Source organism: Scardinius erythrophthalmus (assembly GCF_964197995.2).
Source record: "Scardinius erythrophthalmus genome assembly, chromosome: 16".
Classification (NCBI taxonomy): Eukaryota; Metazoa; Chordata; class Actinopteri; order Cypriniformes; family Leuciscidae; genus Scardinius; species Scardinius erythrophthalmus.
In genome coordinates, this window is record NC_138236.1 from 14595358 (window position 1) to 14610015 (window position 14658).

At 33.6% G+C, this 14658-nt stretch overlaps 1 protein-coding gene across 11 annotated transcripts in view; it reads left to right on the forward strand.

Annotated features, from left to right (window-relative positions):
• The window catches only part of ptk2ab (protein tyrosine kinase 2ab), a 65206-nt gene that overhangs the window by 33628 nt on the left and 16920 nt on the right, over nt 1-14658 (forward strand). For all 11 annotated transcript variants that reach the window (XM_081387830.1, XM_081387829.1, XM_081387831.1 and 8 more), the window contains 8 exons: nt 1130-1186; nt 3993-4090; nt 5104-5188; nt 6486-6586; nt 7993-8108; nt 8318-8418; nt 10302-10391; nt 10695-10899. In XM_081387830.1, the coding sequence (XP_081243956.1) occupies nt 1130-1186; nt 3993-4090; nt 5104-5188; nt 6486-6586; nt 7993-8108; nt 8318-8418; nt 10302-10391; nt 10695-10899 (853 nt within the window). The remainder of the gene's footprint in view (nt 1-1129; nt 1187-3992; nt 4091-5103; nt 5189-6485; nt 6587-7992; nt 8109-8317; nt 8419-10301; nt 10392-10694; nt 10900-14658) is intronic.

A 14658-nucleotide genomic window follows, 5' to 3' on the forward strand; every position in this document is an offset into this window, starting at 1 on the left:
AACAAAATGTTGTAATAAAAATATATTTAGGTAAGAATTGCTATTTATTACTATGTATTTTAAACTACATTTTTAACTTTTCAACAATGCCTGTTTGGTGAAAATTATGGTTTCTTTTTTTTTTTCTTTTTCTTTTTTAAACAATTTTAGAGCAAAAGGTATATTAATATCATCAAACAACTGAACAATATCAGTTATTTTAATACATTTAAAAAAATATATATATGTATGTATATATATATATATATATATATATATATATATATATATATATATATATATATATATATATATATATATATATATATATATATATATATAATATTTGGTTATATTGACCAGCCATATTGCCTCAAACTGAACTCCCAACCATTTGTATTTGAACTTATTAGCTCAACACAGTAATATAAAAGTATATATCAAAGTAAGCTGAAATTTTTGCTCAGAAGTGTTTTCCTATTTGATAGCACAGTTTGACTGCATTCAGCTTCATGTTATAGTCCTGTGAACTCCAGAAAAACAAAATACCTAGGTGTATCTGTGTGCTTACAGTGGAATTTGATGTTGTTTTGATCTCGTAAAACTATTCAGTTCAGCCACGTTAGAGACTTTATCTACTGAAAACACACATCCTTTTCTCTAACAGTAATGGGAAAGTGTTTGCTCGCAGCACTCCACTCGCGGGACTTCACTGACAGTCAATACAAGCTGTCAAAATCTGTTGACTTTCGCTGCATTGCTGAGTAGAGAATATGTGACATAACTTTTTCCTTAAAACCAGACACAATAGCTGTCAGATTACCCATGACTTCATCTGTTTTTCCCAATGACACCAATGCTTTAGAAAGAAATTCCCCCCTCTCTGCCAGATGTACTCGCTCTTTAAACACCCGCTCAGATATCACAGTTGCGGGGATGTGATCGAAGCCAACTCAAACTCCTGCAGAATACATAGACCTCCGAACACTTTTAAACTTAGCACTGCGGCGTTAATGGGGAAGAGATGGTGGAGTGTGTTGTTGTGCCAGAGATGAGAAGACGTGTTTCCGAGAGGGCTTCTGGTTTTAGAAGGGCTGTTTTTAGCTGGTCTTGGTTCATTAGGGCTTAAAATACTGTTTTCCCTTTTCAGAAACAGATGACTACGCTGAGATCATAGACGAAGAGGACACATACACCATGCCCTCCAGTGAGTATCACAGGTTTATACTGATCTCAGACCAGTATTATGGTGCTCTGGCTTAAAAATGCACTTTAAAACTGAATCAATCAGCTAAAAGTAGATCCTTTCATATTAACTTGTTGAGGAAATCCGAGGTTGTATATTGTGAATATTTAAAATTTGAATTAAATGAATCTGGTAAACTATTGGTGTCATAAGTTAGTTCAGCTGTTCTATATCGTAAAAGCAAATATATCATTCTGCAAATTTTCTTAACCTACTCTCCTATTATCTACCTGATTTTTGAGCATGCTGTTTGGCATCACAGACACAGACGCTCTTGAGACGTTTATAGATGCTTGAGTCGGTGTCGCTTTCTGCTTAGCTGTTCTTTTAGGTCTGAAACTGAACTCTGTAACGTGGCGTTCAGTTTTGTCTCTCCCTTTCTGTGCGCTTGCATCTCAGTCAATCATCATTTGCTCAGTGTGGGCTTGAATATAGGAAGTTGTATAATAACAACAGAACTAAATCCATGTATTGACCAATCCTGGTCACATGGACGCTGTTCCATGTGCTTATAGGACACAAGGGAAGCACTGAAATGGATATGATGTTGAAAGCCTGTTTTATAAATAGAACAAACATTTAGCTATATCAAATATTATGTTTTTTAATTTAAGAATCTTGTATGTTTGTAACCCCAAAATTACCTTTTTTTAGAATAATATTGATAAGTAAATGTTTTATATATACATACATATATATATATATATGAAGAGTTCAGATGCAAAAGCCTCTAAGTGCCATCTGAAATTTTCTTCTAGAATGATCATTTTTATCAAGCTCGTATAGATAAGTTCAGTAATTTCACTTAAATGACAATTAATAGGTAATTTTCATTGTCATTTAAGTGAAATTATTGAACTTAAACATACAAGCTTGATAAAAATGATCATTCTAGAAGAAAATTTTAGATGGCACTTAGAGGCTTTTGCATCTGAACTCTTCATATATATACATATATGTGTGTGTATATATATGTATATACAGTACCAGTCAAAAGTTTGGAAACATTATTACATTATTACATTATTTGGAAACAATACTATTTTTAATGTTTTTGAAAGAAGTCTCTTATGCTCATCAAGCCTGCAGTTAAAAAAAAAACACAAAAAAAAAAACAGTAATATTATGAAATATTATTACAATTTAAAATAATGGTTCTCTTTTTTTAATATACTTTAAAATGTAATTTATTTTTGTGATGCAAAGTTGAATTTTCATCAGCAAGTACTCCAGTCTTTGGTGTCTTATGATCCTTCAGAAATCATTCTAATATGCTGATTTATGATCAATGTTGGAAACAGTTGTGCTGCTTAATATTTTTTTTATAACCTGAGATACTTTTTTCAGGATTATTTGATGAATAAAAAGTTAAAAAGAACTGTATTTATTTAGAATAGAAATCTTTTGTAACAATATACACTACCGTTCAAAAGTTTGGGAACAATAACTTTTTTTTTTTTTAAGAAATTAGTACTTTAATTCAACAAGGATGCGTTAAATTGATAAAAGGTGATGGTAACGATTTATATTGTTAGAAACGTTTTTATTTTGAATAAATGCTGTTTTTATGAATAAATGCTGTTAACGTTTTACTCATCAATGAATCCTGAAAAAAGTATTCCAAAAAAATATATTAAACAGCACAACTGTTTCCATCATTGATAATAACTGAGTATCAAATCATCATATTAGAATGATTTCTGAAGGATCATAAGACAACAAAGACTGGAGTACTTGCTGATGAAAATTCAGCTTTGAATCACAAAAATAAATTACATTTTAAAATATATTAAAAAAGAGAACCATTATTTTGAATTGTAAAAATATTTCATAATATTACTGTTTTTTTTTTTGTTTGTTTTTTTAACTGCAGGCTTGATGAGCATAAGAGACTTCTTTCAAAAACATTAAAAATAGTAATGTTTCCAAACTTTTGACTGGTACTGTATATATATATAGTTATAGTTTTTAAGCTGAAATTATCCTGTTTAATATTAAATAAGCTGCCCACAACTGTGAAATTAACATATGAGTGTTAAAATCACCGGGCCGTGATAACAAAACTTAGCGTTTGTAAACATTTATTAAAATGTTCTTTATAAAAGGTAATAATTTTTAGTTAATGGTGATCTTAATGTTATCCAGTGTTATATTTGCCACTTTGTTTTCTCTCGTTATTGGCACAACAGAATATTATGGACTAGATGAAGGTAAAGCTGTTTCTCCTGCTGTTTTCATTCCCTTCCCTTCAAATGCTTGAGACTTCATGTGTGACGGTGGGGCCTGTGTGTTTGTGTGCTTTCGCTTTGCCTGTCTGTGTTTCTTTTGGTTGAATCTTTATATCCTTATTTACTGATGTTTTAAACAGAAATCAGTGTTTTTTTTGGATTTACCCACATATATGCTGCGTTTTGACTGACACATTCAAGTTCCACTAAAGGTGCTCCAAACTGGCTTTGACACTTTTACGTATTTTTGTTCAGTAACTTTTTTTTTTTTTTTTTTTTTTTTCATGAATAAACCTTGGTATATTTTCTTTATTGAGTCATGTTTGCATTTTTGTTTATAATTGTGTTTTAATGGCATGTATGAGATAGATTCTATATTGGAAAGCATATATGAACAGATTCAGATGGAGTAAAGAATTGCATGGTGTCTTGGTTCTTGGTTATTTTTCTGAGTACATGGTGCAAAATGGCCTGTGATAATCATAGATGAAATTATATTTTTAAGTGTTCGTTCACTGTAGGTCCATTTTGTCTTTCAGCCAGAGACTATGAGATCCAAAGAGACCGAATTGAGCTTGGACGCTGTATAGGAGAGGGCCAGTTTGGAGACGTCCATCAAGGAATCTACCTGTGTCCGGTATAAATTACTTGTTACTTTATTAAATCATTTAAACGGTAATTATGTGAAATATTATTAGAATTTGAAATAACTTTTCAAATTTTTTCCTGTAAAATTATTCTAAAATGCTGATTTGATGCTCATCAAACAAACTGTTGAAAAATGTGGTGCTTTAATAAATAGATGAACTGAAAGAGAACTGTTCTTCAAAAGAACAGCATTTGTTTGAAATAAAAAACTTTCACTTTTGATAAATTTAATTCATCCTTACTGAATAATATTATTAAAGAGTTCACCCAAAAATAAAAATTCTGTCATCGTTTACTCACCCTCTTCGTTCCAAACCCTTAAGGGTTTTGTTCATCTTCAGAACACAAATGACACTCTTTTTACTGAAATCTGAGAGATTTCTGTCCCTCTATAGACAGTCTATGCAACTACCACTTTGACGCTTCAAAAATGTCATTAAGAGATCGTAAAACTAATCCATATGAATTGAGAGGTTAAGTCCAAATTTTCAGAAGAGACACAAATGCTTTAAATGATGAACCAATTTAAATTTTATTTAAACGATTTTATACACCTACTGTATATAAGATATGGTAATCTCATCTGTACTTGCTTATTGCGTGAGGACAAACGCATTTGTTCTTGCAGAAGCTCAAAGTGTTGCGTAACACAAGAATGAACCTCATTGGTTCTCACACGTCAAGCGAACATGCTTGAGCTTCAGTTTACCACAGCTGATGTGTGAGTCGATGAATGTTTATATGTGAAAAAAAGCCTAAATTGAATATGTTCATCATATAAAGCGATTATGTCTCTTCATAAGGGTTAGTTTTACTGAAAAAGTCTTGCTGACCCTAAACTTTTGAGTGGTTGTGTATATTAGATTATTAGATATTAAAGGTTCAGTCTTTATTAAAGTATAATTTTCACACTGTGATAGGAAATAATGATGCAATATGAAACGGGAAGCTGGACTAAAATAGTTACTAAATTCTTGTTTTTTGTTTCTTTTTTGCCGTCAGGAGAACCCAGCACTTTCTGTGGCAATAAAGACGTGTAAGAACTGCACCTCGGACAGCGTTCGAGAGAAGTTCCTCCAGGAGGCCTGTGAGTGTAAAATCTCTGATACCCAGCAGCCCATAACAGCACTGAATATCTGCGTCATTTACATGGCTGTGTCCGTCAACTTTCCATCACTTAAATTAAGAGGAATGTGTTTTGGTTAGTTGGTGCTGAAACTCCAAACATTTTCAGAATGTGGAGTTTGTAAGAGCACAGCTGTTGGCTTTTGTACACTTGAACAGGTGCTGGTATGAGTGAGAGTGAAGGAAAGGTCAGGCACTAATAAATAGGACATGACGTTTTTACCACAGCTTTTATAGATCCTTCACAGATAATTAGATTTAACGGTATAATTTAGTTTTGTCGGATTTAGATACACATGATGCATATCCCACTATTCTGAATATCAGTTAGTAATGTCATACCACACTTATTAAAGGGATAGTTCACCCCAAACTGTCATACTGTCATCATTTACTCACATTCCAAGTTGTTCCAAACCTGTATGAATTTCTTTCTTCTGCTGAACACAAAAGAAGATATTTTGAAGAATGTCGGTAACCAAACAGTTGATGTGCCCCATTGACTTCCATAGCTTTTTTTCCTCCATACTATGGAAGCAAATGGGGCCTCATATCACAATGTTTCACTATGTATAAATGAGTAGTTTTCATCTGGTTTTGCCTCAGGACCCAGATTTTACTTTTAGGAGATGATATACAAAAGAAATGCACTTAATATAGAATAAAATTATTTACATACTATGCAAGTAATATATTGTTCTTTCATTATGAATGCAACTGCAAATATGTACACTACTGTTTAAATTTTGGGGTCATGAGGACCAAGGTTGCATTTATCTGATCAAAAATACAGTAAAAACGGTCATGTTTTTAAATATTATTACAATAACTAATATATATAGAAATATTATAATTTAAAAGAACTGTTTACTGTTTTGTAATGTTAAAATGTAATTTATTCCTGCAATGACAAAGCTGAATTTTTAGCTTCATTACTCCAGTTTTCAGTGTCACATGATCTTTCAGAAATCATTCTAATATGCTGATTTGGTGCTCAAAAAACATTTCTTATTATTATCAATGTTGAAAACCGAACAGCAAAAGAACAGCATTCATTTGAAATAGAAATCTTTTGTAACATTATAAGTGTCTTTACTGTCACTTTTGATCAATTTTACTGAAACTTGTACCCAAAACTTTAGAATGGTAGTGTATTTTTTTCATAACAAATGCAGTTATACTGTATATGCTGCAGTACGCCCTGCTGAAATGTCATAGCAGTGATGTTGGGCTAATTTTGTCTCTCTGTGTTCCTGCAGTGACTATGCGACAGTTCGATCACCCGCATATTGTTAAGCTGATTGGTGTCATTACAGAAAACCCAGTGTGGATTATCATGGAGCTGTGCACGCTGGGAGAGGTGGGGCTTTTTTTTTTACTTATGGCAGGCAATGTGGGTTATGTGTAGCAGTTTGCATTGGGTTTGGGGAAGGGGGTTGAACACGTCATAAATGTCCAAGGGAACATGTCCTGGTATTAAACGCATTAAGCTCACATGATTCGCAAAGATGGCAGCCGGGTTAAAGCTGGAGAAATTTATCATGACTGCTTGTCTCATAAACTGGCCATAAAGGCGTAGCAGAGATGATTGCTAGCGGAGGCTGTTTGTCACAACACTTCTCAGATGATTCAATCCAACTGAGACACTGTAAATGAGGGTAAATGGGCTTTCTGATGGGAAACTGTTACCTGCTAAACAGCTAAAAACTCTCTAAAGTCTCTAAAGGGGTTCTGCATTAACATAAAGCCCTATTTACACCCGGTAAAAAAGCGGAGAGCTAAGACACATGCTGTTCACATCTGGAGCCAGATTGAGAGAACATTCTTTAGAGTAATTCTAACTTCAGAAATGACTGATTTTATTTTGATTCCCAAATAGGAATGTTCTTATCTTTTTTTCTTAAAGGGATAGTTCACCCAAAATGGAAATTCTGTCATTATTTACTCAAGGCGTTCCAAACCTGTGTGACTTTTGTTCTTCTGTGGAACACAAAAGAAAATATATGAACTATCCCTTTAAGATCGTTGTTAAGATAAAACTTTACAAAAATGTAAATGTTCTTACAAATCATTGTAAATAACTTAAAGTTAGAATAACCTCCAGCTTGTCTTAAATCTCCAAAGGTAACATTATAATTATTTGGTTTATATTCATTTATTTGTTTCAAATATTAGGCATTTCAATTATTCAAGCAACTATATTAAACAAATTTTTTATATGCAAACTTCTCATGATTGACATGTTTTTCTTTTTTCTGACACTTTAAGTGAATTGTATGTTGCAGCATGCAGATGGCAGACATAACCAAGATATTCCATGAAGTTTTGTGCATATATACTGTATGCATGTAAAAAAAAAAAAAAATTTAAATTAAATACCATTTAACGTAAGTTTTCAGACCATCACTAAATGTGGTTTGAGTAATTACAAAAAATTATTTGAGCCTTGTTTACACCTCTATTTAGAGCTGGCTACTTGTGATGACCACTTAAGCTGTGATTTCTTAAACCTGTGTGCTGCTGTCACAGTTGTCAGAGGAAAAAACATAGTAATGCAATAGAAACTCATGGATATAGGCTGTGGTTTCCTGTGACCTGTACAACAGCTCCATCTAATGTTCATCGTTGGTTTTAACTCTGACAGTGCTGTTAATTGTTAATTCATATAGTTAAATTAGCTGTGCATTTGCATAAAGCTTGCGTAATATTATTTCATTATTTACTGATATATTTATGCATTTTTTTTCTCCCTCTTTTATCTTTCAGTTGCGTTCCTTTCTTCAGATTAGGAAGTACAATCTGGATTTAGCATCGCTTATCCTGTTTTCTTACCAGCTCAGCACAGCCCTTGCGTACCTAGAAAGCAAACGCTTTGTACACAGGTAAGTGTCCACATCTTGCAAACACTGCTGGTATCGTAGTCATCACTTCACTTTTCTGTTGAATGTTTTTGCAGGAAGGATCAGTAGCCTCATCTAGTTGTACTTCTGCATGCATTATTTATTTGACTGATATTGTACTGATAGTCTGGATATAAAGTGTCTACTTAAAGGTGTCTACTGAACATTTTCTTTCCTGATGTTTTTTTTAGGGACATTGCAGCACGTAATGTTCTTGTGTCTTCAGTGGACTGTGTGAAGCTGGGAGACTTCGGGTTGTCTAGATACATGGAGGACAGCTCTTATTATAAAGGTATGAAGGGCTTATATATATATATATAATCTGCCATCTGCATGCTGCAATATACATACATACATACATACATACATACATACATACATACATACATACCTGTATCGGCAAGTACCAAAACTGTCATCAGTATCATACTTGTTATGGGAATGTATATAGACCATGTATGTACAGTGCAATGCATAATTGAATACACCCATGCTAAAGTTGACTAAAAAGAGGAATAAAAAATCATATTTTGGAAATTGAACTTAATGCCTTAATTTAAAAAATTAGGAAAAATCCAACCTTTAAGGACACCAATTTTCTTTGTGAATGAATAATGTATCGTAAATAAATAAATGTTCTTCCTTAAAATACAGGGTGCATAAGTGAGTACACCCCTATGTTAAATTCCCATAGAGGCAGGCAGATTTTTATTTTTAAGTTTTTTTTTTTTTTTAAATTTAGGATACTATGCATCCTGATAAAGTTCCCTTGGCCTTTGGAATTAAAATAGCCCCACATCATCACATAGCCTTCACCATACCTAGAGATTGGCATGGGGTACTTTCCATAAGATCATCTCTCAATGCAAATCAAACTAGCTTTTAGGCTAACTGAAATAAAACCATGCCAATCTCTAGGTATGGTGAAGGCTATGTGATGATGTGGGGCTATTTTAATTCCAAAGGCCAAGGGAACTTTATCAGGATGCATAGTATCCTAAAGAAAAATAAAAAAAATACTTAAAAATAAAAATCTGCCTGCCTCTATGGGAATTTAACATAGGGGTGTACTCACTTATGCACCATGTATTTTAAGGAAGAACATTTATTTATTTACGATACATTATTCATTCACAAAGAAAATTGGTGTCCTTAAAGGTTGGATTTTTCCTAATTTTTTAAATTAAAGCATTAAGTTCAATTTCCAAAATATGATTTTTTATTCCTCTTTTTAGTCAACTTTAGCATGGGTGTATTCACTTATGCATAGCACTGTATATGTGTATAGACTATTTAGATCAATGCTTGATCATCAGGCAATATTCAGAAACGGGTGCATTTGTATTATTTTTTTTCTGATTATTTTAAAATATGAGAAACAACTGCCTATTCCGAATTTATAATAAGAAATGTTTCTTGAGCACCAGATCAGTACCAAAATTCAGAAAGGATCATGTGACACTAAAGCTTGGAGTAATGGCTGCTGAAAATTCAGCTTTGCCATCACAGGAATAAATTACATTTGAAAATAAATTAAAAGTTATTAAAATATTGTTGTAAAAGTTCATATTTTAGTTTTTTTGTGTGTGTGTTTTTTTACTATATTTTTTTATCAAATACATGCAGCCTCGGTGAGCATAACAGACATCTTTCAAAATCATAAAAAAAATCTTACCAACCCCAAACTTTTGAACGATAGTTCACATTGGGGTTCAAAGGCCTTTTTTTTTATTAATCCTCAAAATTGACAGTTTTTTTAAAAGCATTCATTTCATGTTAAAAAAAGAAGAAATATACATAAAGAAATATTTAAAATTCTGCACTGTTTTCACTCAAATTGCTATGCTGATAATATAATTTGTAGTGAAAATTGTTGCATTGAATTAGAAAATAATGTAAAAATGGAAGCATTCTCACTAGTGGTCTCAGACTTTTGGAACAGACTCTGCTCGTTCACACTCATTCTCTCTCTCTCTCTCTCTCTCTCTCTCTCTCTCTCTCTCTCTCTCTCTCTCTCTCTCTCTCTCTCTCTCTCTCTCTCTCTCTCTCTCTCTCTCTCTCTCTCTCTCTCTCTCTCTCTCTCTCTCTCTCTCTCTCTCTCTCTCTCTCTCTCTCTCTCTCTCTCTCTCTCTCTCTCTCTCTTCTCTCTCTCTCTCTCTCTCTCTCTCTTTGCAGCCTCTAAAGGAAAACTACCTATTAAATGGATGGCGCCAGAGTCAATAAACTTCAGACGTTTTACCTCAGCCAGCGACGTGTGGATGTTTGGTAAGTGTGTGTGTGCTTTACTGCTTTCAATTTCAATTCCTCTAGTCAAAATCAGAAACTCAAAATCATGTGCATGTTCAGACATTGAAACGGCCCACAAAAACAGTTTCCATTAGCATTATGCGTTCAATGCATTTGGGACATCTAAATTGTTTAAAAAATGTATGTGTGTGTGAATAAAGAGTGTGTGTAATTAATAGTGTAGATTGGGGAGTAATGCCACTTGTTTTTGTTGCAGTCTTAAATTAGTGCTAAAGTTGGGTTTCATCTAAAGTGGAATATTGCGATTGTCTTGTGTTTTAGGGGTGTGTATGTGGGAGATACTGATGTACGGAGTGAAGCCCGTTCAAGGCGTGAAGAATAACGACGTGATTGGTCGGATTGAGAACGGCGAGCGTCTGGCCATGCCTCCTAACTGCCCGCCGACTCTCTACAGCCTGATGACCAAGTGCTGGGCGTACGATCCCAGCAAAACGACACGATTCACTGAGCTCAAAGGCCAACTAAGGTCAGTCCACATAACTTTGAGTTTGCATAAATTCTACTCTGTTCCCTTTTAGCTGCATTTGAATATTAAAGTCATGGTCAACAATTAAGCTTCCTTCTTAGGCTATGTTCAGACTGCAGGCAAATCAGATTTTTTTTCTCAAATCAGATCTTTTGAGGTAGACTGTCCACACTATTAATTGCAATTGATTAAATAAGGTTTGTGCGTCCTGATATAATCAACCTATCTGCATGAGTCGCTTTTGTAATGACGTAGGCGTACGGTGGCGAGGCTTTCAAATTGCAGGAAAAAACCCACAACGGAGGAGACTGGTATACATGTTTGAATGTATACTTTCTTCATTTCTGTCACTGGTTTTGACGTTGCCGTTGTGTGTCGCCTTAAGAATGATACAAAAGAATTTGAAATCCAAATTTAAACAGCCAGAGTGTTTAGACTGAGACACATCTGTGAAAATCCGATTGGAATTGCATTTCAAATCACCTTCAAATTTGGTTTGAATCCGATTTGAAAAAATCTGATTTTGTGTTGTTGTTTTTTTGCAGTCCTGACTGTCAAAAAAACCCATCTGGATAATAACTGGATATGCAAAAATCTGATTTTTGCTGGCATAGCCTTGCATAACCACATAGTCTCATAACCACAGTAAATGAATCTGCCTGATAGCAGTAGATGGCGCTGTAATGCTCTAGTATAAACAACTGTGTGACTGGCGTGATTGTTTAAAGATTGCTGGGCGCAGCAGGTAGAGATTCAGCATAACATTCATCCACGCTTGATTGAGTTGAATGAAAAGGCCGGATTAGACCTGTAATGCATTTTATATCAGAGCTGTGGTTTGCTTCAACACATTTAGCTGTGGTGCTCATGCAGGCTATTCATGTCCAAGTGACATTTACTAGTGTGGTTTAGAGCTGTATGACTCCAGTGCTCAGCTTGCTCTATATTATAAAGATAATACAACATTTACAGTGGTTGTTAATGTTTTGTATAATTGTTCATGTCCATATGTGCACCATATTTTTATGTTTTCTGATATGATACAAGAGCTTTTTTGTCAAGTCACTAGTTGTCTTGTAGTTGGATGTTTTATAAAAATAAAAATAAAAAAAAACATTTTCACATGCACATATGGAGTACTATTCAAAGATTTGGGTTTGTAAAACAATTTTTTTTAAGAAATTAATACTTTTATTCAACAGGTAAAGACATTTATTTTGTTTCAAATAAGTGCTGTTGAACTTTCTATTTACCAAAACGGTCCTGAAAAAAGAATCACGCTTTCACAGAAAATATTAAGCAGCACAACTGTTTTAACAGTGATAATTATAAGAAATGTTCCTTGAGAAGCAAATCAGCATATTAGAATCATTTCTAAAGGATCATGTGACACTGAAAAATGGAGTAATGATGATGTTAATTCTGCGTTGCAATCACAGGAATAAATTATATTTTAAGTTATTTTGCATTGTAATAATAATTTTACAATATTACTGTTTTTACGGTATTTTCAATCAAAAAAAATGCAGCCTTGATGAACAAAAGAGACCTCTTTCAAAAACATTAATATGTCTTGCTATGTAGTGTAAACATTGAGAATTGCATTCTTAGGAAGTTTAATCTAGTTAAGCCTTGACTCAACCTCTTCAAGTCTATGACACTTCCTGGTCTGGACCTGATTTGATAGTTACTTTCTTTCTTTCTTTCTTTCTATCTTTCTTTCTTTCTCACACATCCTTGAGTGTTTATCTCTCCCTGACCCTTTCATGCATGTACACGCACTCCCTGAATCTTTCATGATACAATAGTATTGAGTTCCCAAATGTCTGTTCTTGTCCACACATGCAGTCAATTCCTGTAAATGCTAATAGAGAGGGGGAAAACGACCTGTATTCTGACAGGCCCATCAAACACTTGATTCCTAAATAATCTGAGGAATCTTGTCTGCCTTAAGCAAAAACATCCAAGCTTTCTATTTGATATAAAACAGATTTGACAGCTTGGGATATTTCCAAAATCTCAAGTAATCACACATTCCCCAGATATCCAAATTGATACAGATATGCCATGTTGCATCTTAAGTTTACAAATGTATTCCTTGTTAGGTATCTTGGATGGAGTGAAATTTTTAAAATGCGTATCGGAAAAAAACAGTTCCCTCTCTGAACCATCATTAATTTAGTTGTACATTAAATTGTAGCACATCTGTTTCTAGGAGACCCTGTAAATATTTGCGCTGTTAATTCCATTTATAAAACCAAATTGCAGCCATAACTGGTGCTGAAGTTATCAGAGCAGGTTTAGTCAATATGTTGTGTTTGATAAGGAAATTAGCCACTGTATACTTGAGATCTATTGGTGGATTTATGGTCTTTAGAGTGTAATCTCAAGGGTCAGCGTTGATGGGGTTTGTTTTAAAAGAGCGTCACGTTTATGATTGCTAAACAGCAGTTTTAATAGAACACAAATAAAGTTTGTGTACCTTACACAAAATTATCTCTTAATATTATTCCGTCAGTGCATACTGAGATGAAGTGACGATGATGAAATTTAATAGTCACATGGGTTTGACACACAGGATGCTCAAACAATTGGCTGTTTCTCAGAAGTCTTTGTCAGCGATTGCAGAAAGAAAGTCTAGTCTAAACAAACTGAGGAATGAATCATTATGTTTGTCTTCGCACTCAGTAGTTTGATTCTAAACATTGTAGAAGTGCTGTAGTTTGGGTGTATGTTGAGATGTTTGGTACTTGATTCTGGACAGTGTAACATGAACTGAATTAGCCAGGTGTGAATGTTGTCACTTTCTTTTAAAAGAGTGGCCCTCTGAGGAACATAACAGCCCAGGAAAGTTCAGCATTAGACTTGAGAAATGAGGGTTTGGTGTAGCAGACAGTCTGTTATTCACTGGATGATGGATTGATATGGTTTAGGTGAGTCACTCTGGGACTCGATGGTCATTCCATAGATTATGTATGTGGCCTTTGAGAGACTGCTGATATGTTCTCCCTTTTTTTTCCTTAAGTATGCATTTATACATTAAGCGCTGTTAAGCACAAATTTGTCATGAAAAAATTAGTTTTGTTAAAAAAAAATAATAAAAAAATAAAAATAAAAAATTTTCCTCTTGTCTTTTACCTATTTTGTTGAGGAACATTTTTAATCCATAAAAGCTGTTAAGCCCTACATAAAATTAGATTTAACCTTTTTTAACAATTTTAAATTATTTTTAATCATGATCATAAATGAACATACAAATTTACATTTGTAATCATCAAAAAAAGTTTTTTTTTTTTTTTTTTTTTTTTTTTTTTAGTGTGTAAGAATTAATTTGTTTATTAAGAATTAAGATTTATGAGGCCAGATTTTGCTTTTAATGTTTTTTATTAAGTTGCTTTTTTATTTTAGGACATTTTTTATTTTAAAATTTTTAAAGGTTTTGTTACGAAACTTTTTTGTGTGCTAATTTTTTTTTTTTATTAAACAATTGTTCTGAAACCTTTTTAATCCTCAATAGCTATCAAGCCCAAACTTATCATGGCACATTTGAATCTGTTTTTATTAGATTCAGCTACAGCTTTTGTCTTTGAGAGCCTGAGACCCCTGCAACAGTTATGGCTGTGTATGATGGTTTGGGTGTGGGGAAGCTCAGCAGGTCTGGATTGATCACAACAGGTGTCCCTTCTGTTTATCCTGCATCTCTCTCTCTCTCTCTCTCTCTCTCTCTCTCTCTCTCTCTCTCTCTCTCTCTCTCTCTCT